The 23399-nt window shown below is 39.2% G+C and overlaps 1 protein-coding gene across 3 annotated transcripts in view; it reads left to right on the forward strand.

The window, feature by feature from the left end:
• LOC130905437 (rho GTPase-activating protein 20-like) overlaps nt 1-23399 on the forward strand; it is a 52736-nt gene that overhangs the window by 20574 nt on the left and 8763 nt on the right. For all 3 annotated transcript variants that reach the window (XM_057818852.1, XM_057818860.1, XM_057818843.1), the window contains 7 exons: nt 3805-3871; nt 6002-6181; nt 7556-7725; nt 10800-10964; nt 17947-18059; nt 20789-20981; nt 22231-22339. In XM_057818852.1, the coding sequence (XP_057674835.1) occupies nt 3805-3871; nt 6002-6181; nt 7556-7725; nt 10800-10964; nt 17947-18059; nt 20789-20981; nt 22231-22339 (997 nt within the window). The remainder of the gene's footprint in view (nt 1-3804; nt 3872-6001; nt 6182-7555; nt 7726-10799; nt 10965-17946; nt 18060-20788; nt 20982-22230; nt 22340-23399) is intronic.

Raw genomic sequence — 23399 nt, forward strand, 5'->3', positions numbered from 1 at the left:
GACGTAATTTGTTTAAAAGTTTAAAATATGCGATTGAATAATTTTCTAAAGTGTTTTTTTTTTTTTTTTTTTAAATGAAATATTAGACATCAATTAATTATTGTAAGCTAAAAATGACAAACATTTAGAATAAGAATTATTATTACTTCGTTTTATGGCTGGGTTGAAACATAAGCGGATGTGCGACGTGTGTAAACGGGGGTTTCCAGGGTAAAACGGACAAATTAAAAATAGTTTGGGGGCTTAATGCGCCATGAATCTGCTATTGCAGCATACAGAAATATTGCTCTATCAAACACAACAGTTCTTTTGGCTTAAAATACAGCAGTTTATTTTAAAGACACGCGCAAGAGCAGAAACTGCTTTTTCAGTCTTGTCTGTGTTTGTGCGCTGCGAGTACCTTTGCCTTTTTTGTCTCCCTTTTTTCCCCAATATGGCCTCAAAGATGAAAGCTCGGTCCAAAAGACAAGCAATTGCTGGGGGAACTAAGCCTAACATCATAAAAAGAACAGAGAAAGGAGATACTGACGTGAATTGGTAATGATATGCTGCGTTCAGACTAAAAATCAAAACGTGCAAAAACGCCTTGCTTGTCGCCAAAATCAGTTTTGTAATGTAAAAATAAGAATAGTAATGTAAGGAATCGGTTTGCATGTATGCTTCAGGTTGCAATGTTGATGTGTTGTGTTTCCTGGGCAGTCCCTAAACACACTGATTGGACTGAGTGAGAGAGGGCGGGCTGGACGAGACAGAGTTGTTGTTTTGTTTTTGTTTTGCTGGCGTTGGCTACAGCCTACAGTAGTCGTGTTCGGTGTTTTCGGGTACAAATAAACCATGGAAAAGCCTATGAAACATGTCTTTGTAGACGCTACAGTAATATACAGTGGGGCAAATAAGTATTTAGTCAACCACTAATTGTGCAAGTTCTCCCACTTGAAAAGATTAGAGATCCCTGTAATTGTCAACATGGGTAAACCTCAACCATGAGAGACAGAATGTGAAAAAAAAGCCTAGAAAATCACATAGTTTGATTTTTAAAGAATTTATTTGCAAATCATGGTGGGAAAAGAGTATTTGGTCTATACCAAAATTTCATCTCAATACTTTGTTATATACCCTTTGTTGGCAACAACGGAGGCCAAACGTTTTCTGTAACATTTTCTGTCACAAGCTTTTCACACACTGTTGCAGGTATTTTGGCCCATTCCTCCATGCAGATCTCCTCTAGAGCAGTGATGTTTTGGGGATGTCGTTGGGCAACACGGACTTTCAACTCCCTCCACAGATTTTCTATGGGGTTGAGATCTGGAGACTGGCTAGGCCACTCCAGGACCTTGAATTGCTTCTTACGAAGCCACTCCTTTGTTGCCCTTGCTGTGTGTTTGGGATCATTGTCATGCTGAAAGACCCAGCCACGTCTCATCTTCAGTGCCCTTGCTGATGGAAGGAGATTTTCACTCAAAATCTCTTGATACATGGCCCCATTCATTCTTTCCTTTACACAGATCAGTCGTCCGGGTCCTTTTGCAGAAAAACAGCCCCAAAGCATGATGTTTCCACCCCCATGCTTCACAGTGGGTATGGTGCAATTCAGTATTCTTTCTCCTCCAAACACGAGAACCTGTGTTTCTATCAAGAAGTTCGATTTTGGTTTCATCTGACCATAACGCATTCTTCCAGTCCTCTTCTGGATCATCCAAATGCTCTTTAAAGAACCGAAGACGGGCCTGGACGTGTACTTTTTTCAGCAGGGGGACACGTCTGGCAGTGCCGGATTTGAGTCCCTGGCGGTGCATTGTGTTGCTGATAGTAGCCTTCGTTACTGTGGTCCAAGCTCTCTGTAGGTCATTCACTAGGTCCCCCTTGTGGTTCTGGGATTTTTGCTCACCGTTCTTGTTATCATTTTGACGCCACGGGGTGAGATCTTGCATGGAGCCTCAGATCGAGGGAGATTATCAGTGGTCTTGTATGCCTTCCGTTTTCTAATAATTGCTCCCATAGTTGATTTCTTTACACCAAGCGTTTTACCTATTGCAGTTTCAGTCTTCCCAGCCTGGTGCAGGTCTACAATTTTGTCTCTGGTGTCCTTTGACAGCTCTTTGGTCTTGGCCATAGAGGAGTTTGGAGTGTGACTGGCTGAGGTTGTGGACATGTGTCTTTTATACCGATAATGAGTTAAAACTTGTTAGACCTCGTTAGAAGAAGTTAGACCTCTTTGACAGCCAGAAAGCTTGCTTGTTTGTAGGTGACCAAATACCTATTTTCCACTCTAATTTGGAAATAAATTCTTTAAAAATCAAACAATGTGTGATTTTCTGTTTTTTTCCCCCACATTCCATCTCTCATGGTTGAGGTTTACCCATGTTGACAATTACAGGCCTCTCTAATCTTTTCAAGTAGGAGAACTTGAGCAATTGGTGGTTGACTAAATAGTTATTTGCCCCACTCTAACTTTAATCTCGTAATTTGATGACTTTTTTTCTCCTAATATTGCGCCTGTCAGGAAAACGCGGGCAGGCAGGTGGTGTGGAACCAATTGCAGGGAAACAAAAGGCTGCCAGGGAGGTAGTGGTGATCTCAAAAAACGTTTTAATAATAACTAACAAAACACAAAGTACAACCAAAAGTACTTGGGAGCAAAAACATAAGGTTCAAACAGAACTTACTTTACTGGAGGGTTTAGAACACGAGGGCTTGGACAGGATCTTGACTTTGACACAGACAATGATGCAACAAGGAGTGAAAAGAAACTGGGAGCTTATAAAGTATATACACACACACACACACACACAGACAAGGGGTAACGACACAACGAAGAACAGGTGAGCACAGGAGGATGCAGATTGGAGGATACACTAGGAGGCACAACAGGTGAAATCAATGGGCAATCAGAGGGACAAGTCACACTTGGAGAAAACCAACACAAAACCTAACAGCGCCAAAAGCAGCCAAAGCTCTTACCGCCCCCTTTTCCATTAGCATTTTATTTATTTTATGTTTTTCCTTTTTTTAATACAAAGTATTTTACATAAATTTGGACTCAAACACTGAAATTCGGGTGTAGGAACGCCTTCGTAATTCGAGCACTCCCTGTGTTCACATTTCAAATTCCAAATCAAGATTACAAACCATTGGTGTTACCAGGATGCCAGGTGTGGGTGGGCATTCGTCTTAACGGGGGGGGGGCAAAAAAACAAAACAAAAGCTACAATGCTCAAGTAGGTCGAAATCCAGCGTAGGGCTACTGTACCTTAAAACACGTTTTGTTTTCTCCCTGAGATAACTGATGTTGGGACTTGGACTAAACAAAGAAAAGTTGATTTGATTTTATTTGACTTAGAACACATCCATAACTGAACAATATGGACATGCAGGTGACAGTGTTTTTTTTAGGTATGGTTCCTCGGTGCTATTATTATTATTATTTTGTTATTCTTTGTTCCGCAGCCCCTTTGAGCTCAATATGACCCCCTTAGAATGCTTCAAAATGCACCAAAATCAGCAGCCAGGTGAACACTGGTGAAAACTTTGATAAAATGTAAAAAAATATATATATATTTTTTTTTAAGATGAAAGAGGAGGTAACAATGCATAGGTTAAAACTTAGAACACATCAGTGCTATAGTATATGAATGGAATACTATACACGTGCCCAGACTACCGTTTGAACTACATTCAGTTTTCTTTGGGTGGGCAGAGCATGTCTGTGGGTGGCCACTGCCCCCCTTGGTAACGCCCCTGTTAAAAACACTAAGCTATGTTGTGGGGGGAAAAAAAACGGTCTCACATTGTTGTTGTTTTCAGGGTAACGTGAAGGACTACCAGCTGTGGATCCTCTCCAAGAGGGACAATACGCCCTATCCGCTCATTGGTTGGTCACTGGCTTTGCTTCATCTACATATTTCTCAAAGAACCGCGTCGTAGTTATGGTCATGACAGTTGCTGATTCATCAACGAATCAAAAAACAAATCGATGATCAGATGAATTGACACCTATTTTAACAGATGATCGATTAATTGTTTGAAAACATTGTTGAACTATAATCTTGTTTTTTGAGCCTCATAACAGCAAATATTTCCCTATTTATTTATTTATTTGTTTAAATGGGAAACGGTAAATCTTTTTATTTTTTTAAAAACGTTTATTTACAGTGCATCACAAAAGTGAGTACACCCCTTGCATTTCTGCAGATATTTAAGTACATCTTTTCATCGGACAACACTGACAAAATGACACTTTGACACAATGAAAAGTACTTTGTGTGCAGCTTATATAATAGAGTTCATTTATTTTCCCCTCAAAATATAGCCATTAATATCTAAACCCCTGGCAACAAAAATGAGTACACCCCTGAGAAACTACATCCCTAAATGTTCAAATTGAATACTGCTTGTCAGTTCCCCTCCAAAATGTCATGTGACTCATTACAGGAGTGCTGTCAGCATTGCTGCAGAGATTGAAGAGGTCATTTCCACCACCTTGCTTGACTGTAGGCATGACACACTTATCTTTGACCTCCTCACTTGGTTACCGCCACACATGTTTGAGACCATCGGAACCAAACAAATGAATCTTCGTCTCATCAGACCATAAGACACGGTTCCGGTAATCCATGTGCTTTGTTGACATGTCTTCAGCAAACTCTTTGCGGGCTTTCTTGTGTACAGTCTTCAGAAGAGGCTTCCTCCTGGGGTGACAGCCATGCACACCAATTTGATGTAGAGTACGGTGTATGGTCTGAGCACTAACAGGCTGACCCCCTACCTCTTCAATCAGTCACGTGACATTTTGGAGGGAAAATGACAAGCAGTACTCAATTTGAACATTTAGGGATGTACTGTACGTAGTTTCTAAGGGGTGCACTCACTTTTGTTGCCAGGGGTTTAGATATTAATGGCTATATTTTGAGGTGAAAATAAATTAACTCCATTATACAAGCTGCACACAGACTACTTTTCATTGTGTCTAGTGTCATTTTGTCAGTGTTGTCCCATGAAAAGATAAATATCTGCAGAAATGCGAGGGGTGTACTCACTTTTGTGATACACTGTACATATTCTTTTTAGGGCTGTCAAATGATTAAAGATTTTAATCTAGTTAATCACAGCTTAAAAATTAATTAATCGTAATTAATCGCAATTCAAACCATCTATAAAATATGCCATATTTTTCTGTAAATTATTGTTGGAATGGAAAGATAAGACACAAGATGGATATATACATTCAACATACGGTACTTAAGTACTGTATTCGTTTATTATAACAATAAATAAACAAGATGGCATTAACATTATTAACATTCTGTTAAAGCGATCTATGAATAGAAAGACTTGTAGTTCTTAAAAGATAAATGTTAGTACAAGTTATAGAAATTTTATATTAAAACACCTCTTAATGTTTTCGTTTTAATAAAATTTGTAAAATTTTCAATCAAAAAAATAAACTAGTAGCTCGCCATTGTTGATGTCAATAATTACACAATGCTCATGGTCCATAAAATCAGTCGCACCAAAGCGCCAGCAGAGGGAGACAAAAAACACAAGTAACAAGTGGACATGACACTGCTGTCATTTTAATCTGTTTGAGCGGGGCATGTGCATTAATTGCGTCAAATATTTTAACGTGATTAATTTTAAAAAATTAATTACCGCCCGTTAACGCGATAATTTTGACAGCCCTAATTCTTTTATATATATTTCCTACTGATGGCGATAGACGTGCAATGCATTTGAAGTGGGTGGGCTGGCAGCGAATGACCGAATGGTCACCCTCCCAATCATTTAAATTAATAGCAGAAGGGTGATTGAACGCTGCACGATTGGATGTCTTATCATCATCTTGGGAAAGATGACCAGAGGTTGTAAACTATATCTTGAATTTGCACAGTTCTCTTGGCAGGTTATTTCTTAGTATTCGCCGATACCGATGTCATAATTTTAGTGCGGTATCGGTGCAAAGCTAATCTTAATAAACAAAATACTCTCGATTTTCCTGTCGCAGGTCACGAATTCCCCTTCAGTATCCATATGAGTCACGTGCGCCAAGTGTTGACTCACAGCGGCTTAGCGCCAGACAACGGAGACTGGGCGACAGAGGCGGAGCAGTTGCAGGTACACAAGCGATGCCAGTTCATTCTGAAAAGCCGCCCGGAGGAAACGCTTCAAGCGCAGGTGTCAACAGGTGAGCCCGCATCACCAGACTCGAACTGAAGCACCGCACTTCTAATCAGAGTTGTCACAGATTACAACCCAGAAGTAGAAAAGAAAGAAAATGTGGCTACAAATAAGCACTTTACACTCAATCGGACTTACAAAACATCACAAAGATACTTTAACGAACTGCAGATATCTTCTCTGCGTTGGAAAATAACATAGGGTGTTAAGAAAAAGATCAACTACTACCTTCCTTCCCCACATTGCTTCCCACGATATTTCTAATTGTTGAGAGAGGGATTGTAAGGCTTTAGCCGATTAAAAAAAGGCTCCAAAGGCTGCCAAAATTCACTCTACTCATTTTACGCTGCCTTTTAGCTGTATATACAGGTAAAACGGCGTCATTATAGATCGAACGCGACAATGGGTGAGTGGGTCGTGCAGCGCATGCGTTAATTGCGTTAAATATTTTAACAATATTACCGCCGTTAACGCGATAAATTTGATAACCCTACTTTAAGCCAAAACTAAAGACTCTGGATGAGTGTATGACATTTTGTCTGTAACGTTAAATACAATTAGAAAACAATTTAATTAAAAAATATACAGTGGGGAGAACAAGTATTTGATACACTGCCAATGGGAAAACCCAATGGCAGTGTATCAAATACTTGTTCTCCCCACTGTATATATGTTAAAAAAAGGCATGTCCGATATTTTTTTGCCGATTCCGATACTTTGAAAATGACGTGATCGGACCCGATCGATCGGGATGACATCTTGACTTTGTACTGACTCCATTTTGAACGGTTTAAAGAAGGCTCACCGAAAACAGGTTGGCAATTTATTCCTCGACAATGGTCAAAAACAAGGCAAAAACAGACGACAGAGAGGCAATGTTAAATCCAAGGTCCGCAAAACAACGGATACATCGGAATGTACCCGAGGAGCGACAGTTGTTATCTAAATGTTCAGTATTTTGAAAGCTGCAGTGGAGTGGGCAGGGCCGAAGGCGTGCCTGGGTGTTGTCTTGGGATCCTCCTTCTGTGGCAGGTTTGGGCGTCAAGTTGGTTCGTCATCTTTCGTGGCTGGGACGTAGTTGCACTATCAATTTTGCTGCCTCTGTAGGGCAAAAGTGCCCTGACCCACCGAAGAGCCGTTGATGTCTTTTCCTTCGTTTTATCAGGCGAGGGCTGATAAGGTGATTCACTTTACTGTGTCAAAGGGCATGGAGTGAAGTCTGCCTAAACTATGGTTAAATGCTTGACTATAATGAATGTGTTAGACTAATGCAAACAATTATATTGTGTGTGCGAGAACAGTACCTATTCCCTTCACAGTAACATGTTACTCCGCGTTACTGACAAAACTGCTCCTAATACGCTCTTGTCTTCTCTGACAGATTTCCCCCAGAAGGCCTTAAAAAGGAGGCGTTCCCTCATCACTTGGGCCTTTCTGCGAGGTTCCTCCCCTCAGTTAATGTCAACCACGGGCGCCCCGGCTCAGGGCTGCTTGTTCGGCCGCCCCCTTAGTGCTGTGTGTGTTGAAGACAGTCTACCAAAGCCCATCATGGTGGGATTCATTTTCAAAATGTCTTAATATCCCAAAATTTTTAAAGAAGCAATCTGTAAGATTTGCACTTCAACTATTCATGCAATGACCCTAATATTTCAATAGACTTTAAAGAAGCAAAATACGCCTAACATGGTTCTCAATAGTTAAGGTTAAAAAAAAATATTTTTTTAGATTTTCGTTGTTAATCTTTTGACTTTGTGTTTATGATGGATGCCCCGTCTTTGTCCAGGTAACCACAGCTCTGTAGGCTTCCTAAACTAAGATTGCAGAAATAAGACTGGGATATGCATATACAGTGTATCACAAAAGTGAGTACACCCCTCGCATTTCTGCAGATATTTAACTATATCTTTTCATGGGACAACACTGACAAAATGACACTTTGACACAATGAAAAGTAGGCCGTGTGCAGCTTATACTGTATAATAGAGTTCATTTCTTTTCCCCTCAAAATAACTCAAAATATAGCCATTAATATCCAAACCCCTGGCAACAAAAGTGAGTATACCGCATGGGAACTACGTACATCCCTAAATCTCCAAATTGAGTACGGCTTGTCATTTTCCCTCCAAAATGTCATGTGACTCGTTACAGGAGTGCTGTCAGCATTGCTGCAGAGATTGAAGAGGTGGGGGGGTCATTCCCACCACCATGCTTGACTGAGCACTAACAGGCTGACACCCCCACCTCATTAATCTCTGCAGCAATGCTTACAGCACTCCTGTAACGAGTCACATGACATTTTAGAGGGAAAATGACAAGCAGTACTCAATTTGGACATTTAGGGATGTACGTAGTTCCTATGCGGTGTACTCACTTTTGTTGCTAGGGGTTTAGATATTAATGGCTATATTTTGAGTTATTTTGACGGGAAATATATATGTATATATATATATATATATATATGTTATTAGGGTTGTTCCGATCATGTTTTTTTGCTCCCGATCCGATCCCGATCGTTTTAGTTTGAGTATCTGCCGATCCCGATATTTCCCGATCCGATTGCTTTTTTTTGCTCCCGATTCAATTCCAATCGTTCCCGATAATTTTTCCCGATCATATACATTTTGGCAATCCATTAAGAAAACTCGGACGAATATATACATTCAACATACAGTACATAAGTACTGTATTTGTTTATAATGAAAATAAATCCTCAAGATGGCATTTACATTATTAATATTCTTTCTGTGAGAGGGATCCACGGATAGAAAGGCTTGTGACTTTGTATATTGTGACTAAATATTGCCATCTAGTGTATTTGTTGAGCTTTCAGTAAATGATACTGTAGCCATGCCCAAATGCATGATGGGAAGTGGAAGCATGACTGTGCATAGTGCTACCAATTGATATATCTTCTCTGCGTTGGAAAATAACATAAGGTGTTAAGAAAAAGATCAATTGCTACCTTGCTTCCCCACATTGCTTCCCATGATATTTCTAATCGTAGGGAGAGGGATTGTAAGGCTTTAGCCAATTAAAAAAAGGCTCCAAAGGCTGCCAAAATTCACTCTACTCATTTAACGCTGCCTCTTATCTCTCTATATAGGTAAAACGGCGCCATTACAGATTGAGCGCGGCAATGCGTGAGTGTGTCGTATAGTGCATGCATTAATTGCGTTAAATATTTTAACGTGATACATTTTTAAAAAAATTAATTACCGCCGTTATCGGGATAAATTTGATAACCTTACCTTAAGCCTAAACTAAAGACTCTGGATGATTGTAACATCTGTAACGTTAAATACAATTAGAAAACGATTTAATAAAAAAAAAAAATATATATATATATACATATATATATATATATATATATATATTAAAAAAAAGGCATGGCCGATATTTTTTTGCCGATTCCGATACTTTGAAAATGACTTGATCGGACCCGATCGATCGGGACATCTCTATATATTATATTATATTAGCTGCACACAGACTACTTTTCATTGTGTCAAAGTCTCATTTTGTCAGTGTTGTCCCATGAAAAGATATGCTTAAATATCTGCAGAAATGCGAGGGGTGTACTCGCTTTTGTGATACACTGTATTCTCTGATCCGGTTAGTTGTCATTTTTGTGATACTGTAGATCCACAAGTCTGTATATGTTCTAGACAAGAATGGTGAATATAAGAAGTGGACCTTTTGACCACTCCCAGACTCAAAATTATCCATTTTTACTGTACAAATATACTGCATAGCAAATTTGATTTAAAATTCCTACATGTAGACTTTGATCTAGTTACAGGTTATAGTTCTCATTTTTGTGGTATTGTAAATCTACAATTTTAAATAATTTTTGGCCAAAGTTGGTGAATATTAGTAGTGGACCTCTCTGACTACTCACATACCGTAATTTTCGGACTATATGGCACACCTTACTATAGGCCACCAATCACCAAATTTGACACAAAAACGGCATTTGTTCATAGGTAAGCCGCAGCTATGCTAACTGTATTATGGGATATTTACACCAAAGGTTATTGGCTGGTAACACTTTATTTGACAGCGGCGTCATAATTATGACATGACACTGTCATAGGCATTAATGAATGCTTATGACAGATGTCATTAAGTGTCATTTGGCAAATTTAACAATGATATCTGTCATAAGCATTCATTAATGCCAATGACAGTGTCATGTCATAATTTTGATGGTTTTATGAATTTAATTATAATTAAATTTATATTATAATCTTATAATTTAAGACTTTTCAAGGACCCGTGGGAACCCTGGGACTTGCGTGGACTTGTAGTACAAGTACTTGTGTGTCTGTCTACTACATGTATACCAGCACACGAAAGCTACCCATGCAATTTCACAAGAAATGGCATTTTGTAGTTCCTGATTGAAATGCAGCATTAGTATGATAACACAGCTCAATTCTCTATTGTGAAGCACTTATTTGGCTGCCAAAAGGGGAACGAAGGGGATGTTGTGCGCTCCAGTATTTTGATCCTGGTTGCAGTCAATTTCTGGCCATCAATCTTACATATTGCTGCTTTAACTTTCCATAAAATTTGATGTACACAGAACACCAATTCTCGCCTTCATTGCCGTTCTGCCCAACCAGGACATGCTAGCGCTCCTATATCACGAGGGCCCGTGGACACGAGGCATCTTTCGGCGCCCTGCTGGCGCTCGGGCGGTCAGAGAGCTGCGAGATTCACTGGACGCTGGCGAATTCCTTCTCCCTCTTACACGAGAGCACATTTTCATCATCGCCGGCGTATTCAAAGTAAGCTGTCATGATGACCCACATCGCTCACCTGGCCTTTAATCTCCTCTGCACATCCTCATTAGCAGGACAACATGTTCATTGGGTCTTAATCTGCATTGTAATCCTTGTTATTATTGTTAGACAAAAACAAATCTATGTTGACACTGTTCTACTGAATCCGATTTGATCTAATGGTCATCCGAGAATAAGACAATTTTACAAACCCTCTTTCAAATTTTAGGTAATCCTCATACAAAATACTAAAACACACAGTTTATAGGTAAATTTACTTGTCCTGAGACCAATTCTAAAAAATCCTAAAGAAAAGAATGCTTGAAAATATTACTGAAAATACAAAATACAAAGTACCCACCAAAATTCAAATTTTCCATTTTTTTCAAACCCCTCTCATGACCAAATTGAATTTCAAACAAAAAGGGTAACATTTTCAGGGACAGTGGTCACTACAGTGGACATCCCTGCCTACCCAGGTCAGAGAGTATGTGTTGTGGTAGTTAGTAAAAGAGGGAAAATAATATTGAAAACACCTACTGACGGCAACAGACGTCAAATTCGTTCAAATAATCCCTTCCAATCTCTCCCAATTGAAACGGATTGGATGTCTATTGCTGTCAATGGCAGTCAAAGAGTTAAACTACTGCATGTGAGGTCACAAAACAAAAAAAAATTAGGGTTGTTCCGATCATGTTTTTTTGCCCCCGATTCAATTCCAATCATTCCCGATAATTTTTCCCGATCATATACATTTTGGCAATGCATTAAGAAAAAAATGAATAAAACTCGGACGAATATATAGTTTATATTTAGTTTACATATTTAAATGTTCAGATAATAAGATTTGAATTAGGCAAAATAACATGCTTTTTCTCTCAAATATATTGTTATATATTGTAATCAATTTTTATCAGTCAATTATATCGGCAATTTTCATTGTTTAGTGAACGTCTGAGAAGGTTAATAAAATCTACTCAAGTACAGTAACAATCATTTTGTACCTTATTGTACTATAGTGCAGTCTCCCTGGCAGCACCTCCTATTCATCATTCCTGGCGAAAAGGCTTCAGGCTAGAGCTCCACTCAAGTGACACTGTCAAAATGAGCGGTGACACTCATAGCAGCATAATGAGGTCTCTAAAAGGCCATATTTCTCATGTCAGCCCCATATGCATCATAATATTGTGACACTCAACGCTGCTGAAATGGCAGCCCGAGGCCTTGGCAACACCTCTCCTGTTGTCTGAAACAAATATCTGCTTTTTGCTATGGTCAGAGTAATCCAGCTAATTTAAAAATCATACTAGTTTCAGTATACACTACTGTGAAAACTATTTTTTCCATTAAAAGTCACACTTCAAATAAGATGAAAAAAGAATAGAAAATATACAGTCCCTGAAAAAGGGTCTTGTCGCTTATCCATTTTGTAAAAACAATTGCTAAAAACTAGGGTTGTTCTGATCACGTTTTTTTGCTCCCGATCCGATCCCGGTTGTATTAGTTTGAGTATCTGTCGATCCCGATATTTCCCGATCCGATTGCTTTTTTTTTTTGCCCCCGATTCAATTCCAATCATTCCTGATAATTTTTCCCCATCATATACATTTTGGCAATGCATTAAGAAAAAAATGAATAAAACTCGGACGAATATATACATTCAACATACAGTACATAAGTACTGTATTTGTTTATTATGACAATAAATCCTCAAGATGGCATTTACATTATTAACATTCTTTCTGTGAGAGGGATCCACGGATAGAAAGACTTGTAATTCTTAAAGGACAAATGTGACTTTGTATATTGTGACTAAATATTGCCATCTAGTGTATTTGTTGAGCTTTCAGTAAATGATACTGCAGCCATGCCCAAATGCATGATGGGAAGTGGAACCATGACTGTGCGTAGTGCTACCAATTGATATATCTTCTCTGCGTTGGGAAATAACATAAGGTGTTAAGAAAAAGATCAATTGCTACCTTGCGTCCCCACATTGCTTCCCATGATATTTCTAATCGTAGGGAGAGGGGTTGTAAGGCTTTAGCCAAATAAAAAATGGCTCCAAAGGCTGCCAAAATTCACTCTATTCATTTTACGCTGCCTTTTATCTCTCTATATAGGTAAAACGGCGCCATTACAGATTGAGCACGAGAATGCGTGAGTGGGTCGTGCAGCGCATGCATTAATTGCGTTAAATATTTTAATGTGATACTTTTATTTTTTAATTAATTACCGCCGTTATTGGGATAAATTTGATAACCCTACCTTAAGCCTAAACTAAAGACTCTGAGTGAGTGTAACATATTATGTCTGTAACGTTAAATACAATTAGAAAACGATTTAATTAAAAAATATATATGTAAAAAAAAAAGGCATGGCAGATATTTTTTTGCCGATTCCGATACTTTGAAAATGACGTGATCGGACCTCTCTAAAAAATATATAAATAAAAATTCCCAGAGGCAAAGTAGAAGCGGGCGACACTTAGTTGAAATGATGCCTTTATTTCAAATGATCACCATTTAATTTAATTAATTTATTTATTTGAAGTTTTTAGAAGTTAATTGTATTGTTATAATTTATTCTTATTATTTATATATTTTTTTATTACTCATGGCTTTATAAACATCCATTACTATTTCCAGTTTTTAGAATTTTTTTGTTTCTCCAAAATTCATAAAATACATGTGGGCAACACTGCAATGGGATGTCAAATGGGACAGACCCCTTGAGACCTCTGCCCTATATGAATGTGATAAAAATATTTATGAAAAAAAAAAAATCACAATTCAAGCATGAAAGGGTTCAAATCAAATCTTTTAGATTAAAGTTTGCCACTTTGTCAGTAGCAATAGCTAGCCAAACCGCTAGCTTTTATTCCTGAGCAAAAGCTAACATTAGCATGGCTTTCCAAGCCTACTTATACCAAATATTGTAAACATCAAATGAAACATGTCTTAAAAATATTACCACCAAACAGCTAAAAAGGAAATTCAAGCTCCATTTTTCAGGCCATTATTTGATTCACTGATGGCAGTTGTAATTGTGGGAACATTTGCTTTAATCATATTGCAACTGGTAACCAGCATGGTAGAAGAAAGTTCTCACTCTAACTGTTCTGCTTGTTATCAGAATAAGAAATGATATGTTTATTTTCTATTTTCTTTACATAAATAAATCGTCCGCTTTCTTAGAAGGAACAGTTAGCCTAAAGAGCTAGCTTATACTCCTGAGAGAAAGCTAACGGTACAGATTTGCAAATGTCGCCTGCAACCATGTAAGGACCTGTCAACCCGAAACCGTTGGCAGTGTTACAAATAGTGACGTATGCTTTTACAAATTGGTGACTAATCTTACAACGTTTTATATACCGTGCAACATGAAACAAAAATAAAACTTAAATTTTAAAATAATCAAATTTATTGGTAATATTGTTACACATAACTTGGTGCAATCAAAGAACAATCAATATCTTCAGGTACATCATGATTACTAAAATTTCACAGTGACTAATAATATACATAATTGTATGTAGCACTTTTGGCAATTTCTATCATGTCTTTTAATGGCTGCACTTCAGATTGCAATTCAGTTTGACTTGAAGCTAGTTCGTTAGTGTGTCCAATTATAAATTAAAAAGGTCAGTTGATAAAATTATCTCACCGATGCAATCTTTGAATCACGGAACATTTCTTTTGCTAATTCTAAGACGTGATCAGCAATAGTTGCAGGTAAATTGTGTTCGGTAACAAATTGGCAGAATAAAATCTCCGCTTTCGTCACTTTTCATTCTGCAGACTTCATCTTTATGACCAATGTTGTTAAATCTTACTTTAAAAAAGTAATTAATCACAATTACAAATCACTTCTCCCAGATAGTAATTAAGTTAGTAACTCAGTTACCTGAATGCAAGAGTAATTAGTTACTTAGCAAAGTAACTGATGTTACCTTTCATGTTTTTTTTTCATTCAAAAAAACAACAACAAAAAACATAGTACCCTTTGCCATGTTTTGAAGTCATTTAATGTTGTGTATCAACCGTTAAAGTTGTTAAAATTGCTCCCGTTTTTGCATTAGTTCCCTTATTTCTACTTTTGACATTTGAAAGTTTTTAAAACTGTTTTATCATTTAAAGATAGATTCAAGTCAAGATTTTGCCGATTCAGGAGTATTTTAGATAAAAAGTTACCTAGTTTAGTTAGGAAGTTTCACTACAACAGAGTCTTTCTCAGAAGTCTACTGCTTTAAGATGGCGGCTGTTTACCAACGCCGCCGATTCTGTCATTTTGCATCTAGTTCTATATGCATGTGATATCTAGTTTAGCATCAAGTGGCCGTAGATTGTAGGCTGTTGGCTACAGTCAGGAAATATTGGAGCCACCAAGACTAGCATCGCATTTACAACAGCATCACAACTCTTTCCTCCTTCCCACTCCCGCTCTTCTCAATCCGTGTCTCTGACTTTTCTCGCGTCAATCAACCAACGTAGTAACGCATAGTTGGCACATTGAGTTAAAAGTTAAAAATAAATACATTTTAAAAACACTATCGCATCACATTGTCTCGTTGCAGAAACGGTGACAAAGTCCGAATGGAGAAAAAACAAACAAACAAAAAATGCAGCAAAAACGTGCAGATTTTGAACGTACGGCATACACATTTAAAAATCAGTGCTCACTTGTACAAATGAAGCCGAAACCGTACAACTTGACAGGTATGCACGTAGCTATGAGTATACCAAATATTGTAAAGCTAATCACCAAATAAATCATGTCATAAACATTTCACTATTGATCTTTAAAGCAGAAATGTGAAGTAAGGTTGGCCAACCATGTTTTTGAATAATATCAATGGCTAAACAATTATAAGCATATTTTTGTTATTTCTTTTTTTCACGCAACCCTTTCAGATTCTTTGTTTAACCCATAGCAACGCCCTTGACAACGAAAATGCTTTTCTTCGGCAATCTTCGGAAATTACGTCACACTGAGAAGTGCGAGGGAAGTCCCCCATCGAACAGTCTTGTTTGTTGCATTGCTTCTCGGTAAGATGCCACGGCGGTGTGTGGCGGTTTTGTTCTCACTACAGCGAAAAGTTGTATGAGTGGCCAAAGGATAGCAAGGCACGTAAATGGACATCTTACGTTTGCACGAAGCGAATGAATTTCACACCATCATCGAGTAGTGTACTCTGCTACAAACACTTCGAAGCTGCCTGCTTCCTTAACCGGTCTGCATATGATCAAGGATTTGCCAAAAAGTAAGTGTGATTTTTGGATAGATGACTGATGACTTTGTCAAAGCAGAGCTGCCAACTGTTGTGGAATGAACAGTAAAAGCTAGCGACGTTAGCCAAAAGCTAACTCATGGCAATCCCCGATCATAGATGTTGTTGCGTTCGCTAGATTAAGCGTGTTTGAATTGTGCATCATCTACGATCATGTCCGAAAGGGTTAATCTACTGTCACTCGGGAAAGGGGTGTGGATGTGCATATAAGCGGGTCGGCGTCACGGTAATTCACGGTCACGTTGCCGTAAGAGACACACTCCGCCAGTGAGTTTGTGCACAATTATTTGTATTTGTATTCTGTATTTCCACCTTCATGCTTCGAGCATTGCATTGCGTTTGTACGGTTCGGCGTTTCTTTCACGGTGATCGCTTGATAGCCTTCTAGTTTGTGTTTTACGAGAGCCAGTGACAGTGACAACAAGCGTGTTGGTTTTAATGTCTCGCAGCGAATCGGCGAGCGCAGGTCACGCAGTGAATCATGGGAAATGTAGTCCCAGGACAACACTGAAGTGCTGCTTTGTAATCTGTTAGCTTCTGTGAAAAAAACTACATTTCCTCACACCATTAGACGCCACTTTCTGCCGAGAGCCCCAAGCTGTGTTTGTACTGTTAGCTCCATGTGTTAATAAAGAAACAAAGTTGTTAGCACGTCGTGTGTTCAATACCTTTGTCAACAAAAAGCTCATAACAAGACACTATGCACGATCCGTTTAAGAGACGCTTGGACTGGAGAGCTGTGAGTAGTAGGAGGCGAGAGGAAGATGAGCGACAAGCAAAACTTTGCGGTCGAATGTGGCGGCAGTCAGCTATTTGTTTTCTTATTGTTGCCACAATAAAGTGGAGAAAGCCATCAACAACTCATCTCCTTCTTTCCCCCCAACGTTTTTATATTATTATTTTATATGCACGAGAGCTGCCGGATCTGCCAAAATGAACATGAAGTCTGATTATTATTTTTTTAAACAATGTCATCAGATAGACAAAAGCATAAAATTATGTGCAAATGCCTGCATCTTCAAATCATGAAAATGATAACAGCCTATATCTTACCTATCTTGTAATCTCGATGGGTCTTGTCTCCATTCCATGTCAGGTAGTCTAGGCACATTGTTTGAATCCTGATTAGCGTCTGGCTAATACATGTTAGGTCCAACATGAAATTCCAACCTCCTCCTCTTCCTCCAACTCTTCAAAAACGGGTCTCCTACTTGCGCTTGATCTATCACTTATATCGCTGTTTGAAGCATTGTTCGAAGGGCTTTGTAGGGCGGCCGTATGGAGCGCTCCCATCGCTGTTCTCGGTGTGACGTATCACTTCCGGGTTCGTCCCCTTTCAGGCTCGAACTTCGGAAACGCGATTATTTTGTCAAACAAACAGCATATAAATTATTTTTTCGTGCTTTATTTGTTGGACAATGTTTTATTACTTTAATTGTGACCCTATTTGGCATGTTATGAAATTACTTCACATTTCTGCTTTAAGCTAAGCTAATCAAGCCTTTGATAGTTTATGACTATATGTATAGTATATATAGTATATAGTATATATATGACTATGATATGAATTATTGATTAATATGTAGCAGAAAATCTGAAAACGAAGGTTTGTTTCACAAGAATTTTGAAGGCAAAATATGCTTCAATTCTGGAATGATCCCGTGATTTCAGACTGAATAGCTCTTTAATGTTTACTAGGACTTCCTGCGCAACATCCCCGGCAGCCTGTTGTGTTGCGAGTTGCATGAAGAATGGATGGACGCTCTATCTGATGAAGAGGGGGAAGAAGAGCGAGTACAAGAGATACAAAGGTGTGATAAACCACTCATCCACTGAATAATCCACTTATCAGCTGGCTGTTTGGAAAAGATGGGATATTAGCTTTAAGTGTGGACGCATCTTTGCAGTGACAGCACATACGTACGTGTACTCGCTTGTCCTTGTACTACGAGTATGTGCACTGAACATTAAATGGTGCTATGAAATGGTGAGTAGGAGTGGGAACCTCTTGGTACTTCACGATACGATTTGTGATACAAAGCTCACGATAACGATGATCTGACGATATGGCGATACAACGGTTATCATTCAAGCATATTCTACAAACAACTAATAAACAAAAAAACAAGCTTCTGCTGTGAATTAGAATGAGTTTAGCACTAGTTGACGTCCAATCCATTTGGCAAATGGATTGAACGTCTATGGCCATCAGTGGCAGCCAGTGCCGGGCAATGAGGTAATTTTGGGCCATTTAAGTTCAGTTACTTCCTGTTGATTTGGGGGTATTTTATGGGTCTCTTCCTGTTTATTTTGAGTTACAGAACAGGAAGTGACCTGGAAATCACCCAAATAAATAGGCAGTGACACAAACTCAACAGGAAATGACATGTAAATGCCCTAAAATCAACAGCAAGTTACCTGTAAATGCCCTGAAAATCGGACAGAATGACTGTGAATGCTCTGGTTTCGAATGAACAAACGTTCCCAGTCCAACTGTATTGGGCGTCGAGCACCGTCAATGCAGCCTTAGGGGCCGTTTACATGGTGACTCTCCGAGAGTACTAAAAATGTCAAATTTGCATTTACAGTGCCTTGCAAAAGTATTCGGCCCCCTTGAATCTTGCAGCCTTTCGCCACATTTCAGGCTTCAAACATAAAGATATGAAATTTAATTTTTTTGTCAAGAATCAACAACAAGTGGGACACAATCGTGAAGTGGAACAACATTTATTGGATAGTTTAAACTTTTTTAACAAATAAAAAACTGAAAAGTGGGGCGTGCAATATTATTCGGCCCCTTTACTTTCAGTGCAGCAAACTCACTCCAGAAGTTCAGTGAGGATCTCTGAATGATCCAATGTTGTCCTAAATGACCGATGATGATAAATAGAATCCACCTGTGTGTAATCAAGTCTCCGTATAAATGCACCTGCTCTGTGATAGTCTCTGGGTTCTGTTTAAAGTGCAGAGAGCATTATGAAAACCAAGGAACACACCAGGCAGGTCCGAGATACTGTTGTGGAGAAGGATTTGGATACAAAAAGATTTCCCAAGCTTTAAACATCTCAAGGAGCACTGTGCAAGCCATCATATTGAAATGGAAGGAGCATCAGACCACTGCAAATCTACTAAGACCCGGCCGTCCTTCCAAACTTTCTTCTCAAACAAGGAGAAAACTGATCAGAGATGCAGCCAAGAGGCCCATGATCACTCTGGATGAACTGCAGAGATCTACAGCTGAGGTGGGAGAGTCTGTCCATAGGACAACAATCAGTCGTACACTGCACAAATCTGGCCTTTATGGAAGAGTGGCAAGAAGAGAGCCATTTCTCAAAGATATCCATAAAAAGTCTCGTTTAAAGTTTGCCACAAGCCACCTGGGAGACACACCAAACATGTGGAAGAAGGTGCTCTGGTCAGATGAAACCAAAATTGAACTTTTTGGCCACAATGCAAAACGATATGTTTGGCGTAAAAGCAACACAGCTCATCACCCCGAACACACCATCCCCACTGTCAAACATGGTGGTGGCAGCATCATGGTTTGGGCCTGCTTTTCTTCAGCAGGGACAGGGAAGATGGTTAAAATTGACGGGAAGATGGATGCAGCCAAATACAGGCACATTCTGGAAGAAAACCTGTTGGTATCTGCACAAGACCTGAGACTGGGACGGAGATTTTTCTTCCAACAGGACAATGATCCAAACATAAAGCCAAATCTACAATGGAATGGTTCAAAAATAAACGTATCCAGGTGTTAGAATGGCCATGTCAAAGTCCAGACCTGAATCCAATCGAGAATCTGTGGAAAGAGCTGAAGACTGCTGTTCACAAACACTCTCCATCCAACCTCACTGAGCTCGAGCTGTTTTGCAAGGAAGAATGGGCAAGAATGTCAGTCTCTCAATGTGCAAAACTGATAGAAACTTACCCCAAGCGACTTGCAGCTGTAATTGGAGCAAAAGGTGGCGCTACAAAGTATTAACGCGAGGGGGCCGAATAATATTGCACGCCCCACTTTTCAGTTTTTTATTTGTTAAAAAAGTTTAAAAAGTTTAAATTATCCAATAAATTTTGTTCCACTTCACGACTGTGTCCCACTTGTTGTTGATTCTTGACAAAAATTTAAAATTTTATATCTTTATGTTTGAAGCCTGAAATGTGGCGAAAGGTTGCAAGGTTCAAGGGGGCCGAATACTTTTGCAAGGCACTGTATATATTCGTCCGAGTTTTATTCATTTTTTTCTTAATTCATTACATTGCCAAAATGTATATGATCGGGAAAAATTATCGGGAATGATTGGAATTGAATCGGGAGCAAAAAAAAAAAAAAAAAGCAATCAGATCGGGAAATATCGGGATCGGCAGATACTCAAACTAAAACGATCGGGAGCAAAAAAATACATGATCGGAACAACCCTACTTTTATGTCACTTTATGGAACTGGTGTGTGTCCAAAATATGGTCCGCTATCATTTTAAAGTCAACTGTTGCAGGATTTCATAGCACCTTCAAGAGTCCGTTTGTTCATCCTCTGCAGGATGATGAGTCGCTTGCCCAAAGACAACGCCCTGTTGCTACGTTATGTGCTAGCAGTGTTGCACGCTATCCGATGCAACGCCCACGAGAATCAAATGACCAGCTTCAACCTGGCGGTGTGCATTGCTCCCAGCATGCTGTGGCCTCCTGGGGCACTGTGCAGCCCCGAGGCAGAAAACAAAGGCACCAGGAAGGTAAATGGCCTGAATGATGTTCACTCGTCTACTGACTAAATCTGCAGTTTGTTGCAGCATCTTTTTTCCTGAAATAAAATTCTAATAAAATGTAATATTTTATATTGATGATTGGCATCAATGGTATTGAAAGAGTTGAATTTTTCCATTTACAGTGCTGGCCAAAAGTATTGGCACCCCTGCAATTCTGTCAGATGATGCTCAATTTCTCCCAGAAAATGATTGCAATTACAAATGTTTTGGTCGTAATATCTTAATTTATTTTGCTTGCGATGAAAAAACACAAAAGAGAATGAAAAAAAGATTAAATCATTATCATTTTACACAAAATTCCAAAAATGAGCCAGAGAAAAGTATTGGCGCCCTCACCCTAATACTTGGTAGCACAACCTTTAGACATAATAACACTGAACAACCGCTTCCGGTATCCACCAACGAGTTTCTTATAATGCTCTGTTGGATTTTTAGACCATTCTTGTTTGGCCAACTGCTCCAGGTCTCTTGAGATTCGAAGGGTGCCTTCTCCAAACTGCCATTTTCAGAGCTTTCCACAGATATTCTATGGGATTCAGGTCTGGCCACTTTAGAAGTCTCCAGTGCTTTCTCGCAAACCATTTTCTAGTGCTTTTTGAAGTGTGTTTTGTGTCATTGTCCTGCTGGAAGACCCATGACCTCTGAGGGAGACCCAGCTTTCTCACACTGGGCACAACATTATGCTGCAAAATTTGTTGGTAGTCTTCATAATGCCATGCACACGGTCAAGCAGTCCAGTGCCAGAGGCAGCAAAGCAACCCCAAAACATCAGGGAACCTCTGCCATGTTTGACTGTGGGGACCGTATTGTTTTCTTTTAAGGCCTCGTTTCTATGTTGATGCCTTTTCCTAAAAAGCTTGATTTTTGTCTCATCTGAAAATGCCTCATTTGAGGCATTTCCAGGTTAGTTGTTGTTGATTTTGGATCATTTTTGGGTCACTTCTTTGTACTGATGGGCTGCTATTGTTAACACCATTTTGACCTGGACATGCGGACATGAAAACTGAGCCTTTCAGAACATTTCTGGTTTTACAGCACCAATGTCAAAATAAAAGTATGTGATTCTGGTATGTAAAGTATGAATGATTATCAAGGTGCCTGTCAGGCAGAACAACCCCACCAGGGGTTGGAGATTGGGCCCTGATACGTTTGACACCCCTGGTTTAAGAATCTTAGTGACCTTTTTTAATTGATATGTTCATGTGGTTTGTTGCAGGTTTGCGACTTGGTGAAGTTTATGATAGAACACTGCCAACCAATTGTCGGAGAAGAACCGTCCTCAATGTTTGGAGGCTCGCCACCGAGACGCCACGTCCAGGAATGCGGTACTTCAAATCAAATGTTTGACTGAATAATGTCTGGAGGGTTCGAGTCAAAACGGATTGGACATCTGATGATATTTCCCAAAACGAGCAGCAAAAGCAAAATTAACAGGAAAGACGGGATGAGACGAGATGAGAATAGGACAAAACCGGTAGTGTTCATGTAGCAAGTTCGTCAAGTAACAGTGACAGCTGTCCAGTTTTTGCTTGCAGATCTTCATGGTGCGATCGAATGTTTTCCAATATAACTGTGGAGATCGTTAGCCTCCAGAGCAGTTGTGTGCTTTACATATGATTAGGATATACAGTGAATCACAGCAGTTGGATTATTTTTGCTTTTGCAGACAGCTCGTGCATCAAAGCACACGAAAACGTTGATGCAGTTGGCCTCAACCGAGACATGTAATGGGTTCCGGTCGGTCCGCCAATCAGAACCAGGTCACAAACCAACGTGTTTTTGTCATGTAAAAGCGCTGTCCAGATTAATAATTGTCCTGCTGGTGTTCTCAGATTTTGCGCCCTGATCAGATGTTGCTCTTAAAACTTTTGTAGAGGTGAATAAGCACTCTTTTACATTCAGTTGGCCTCTCATTATCCAAAAGGTGCCAAATAAACAAGTTACTGTACATCATAAACATACATATGGAACATGAATATGGCGTAATAAATGCGAAAGACGGATAAGCGACACAGAAAACCAATGAATGACTCAATTAAATTTAGTTTTATTGCCGGCTATTTGTGTTATTTTTCCGGCTAACAGATTATAATGACGCCTTATATTGCACATTGAGATATAAGAGGACTTGTGTACTTTATTTGTACTTAAAGCACGTTTGCTGCATGCAGGTAGCGTTCAAGACCACACTGTTTAGTAACATTAATACCGCAAGGACCATGTTTTTTCTACAGCAATAGTGTGTGTATTGTTTATCGCTCTATTAGCTGCAATCAGTAACTCAAGTCCTCAGATGAATACCAACAAACGGTCCGCAAATGCGGAAGCAGGGTTGGATCCCCAAATGCAGACAACATTAGCAGAGGGATTGCGTACAAGGGTTTA

The sequence above is a fragment of the Corythoichthys intestinalis genome, chromosome 2 (assembly GCF_030265065.1).
Source record: "Corythoichthys intestinalis isolate RoL2023-P3 chromosome 2, ASM3026506v1, whole genome shotgun sequence".
Lineage (NCBI taxonomy): Eukaryota > Metazoa > Chordata > Actinopteri > Syngnathiformes > Syngnathidae > Corythoichthys > Corythoichthys intestinalis.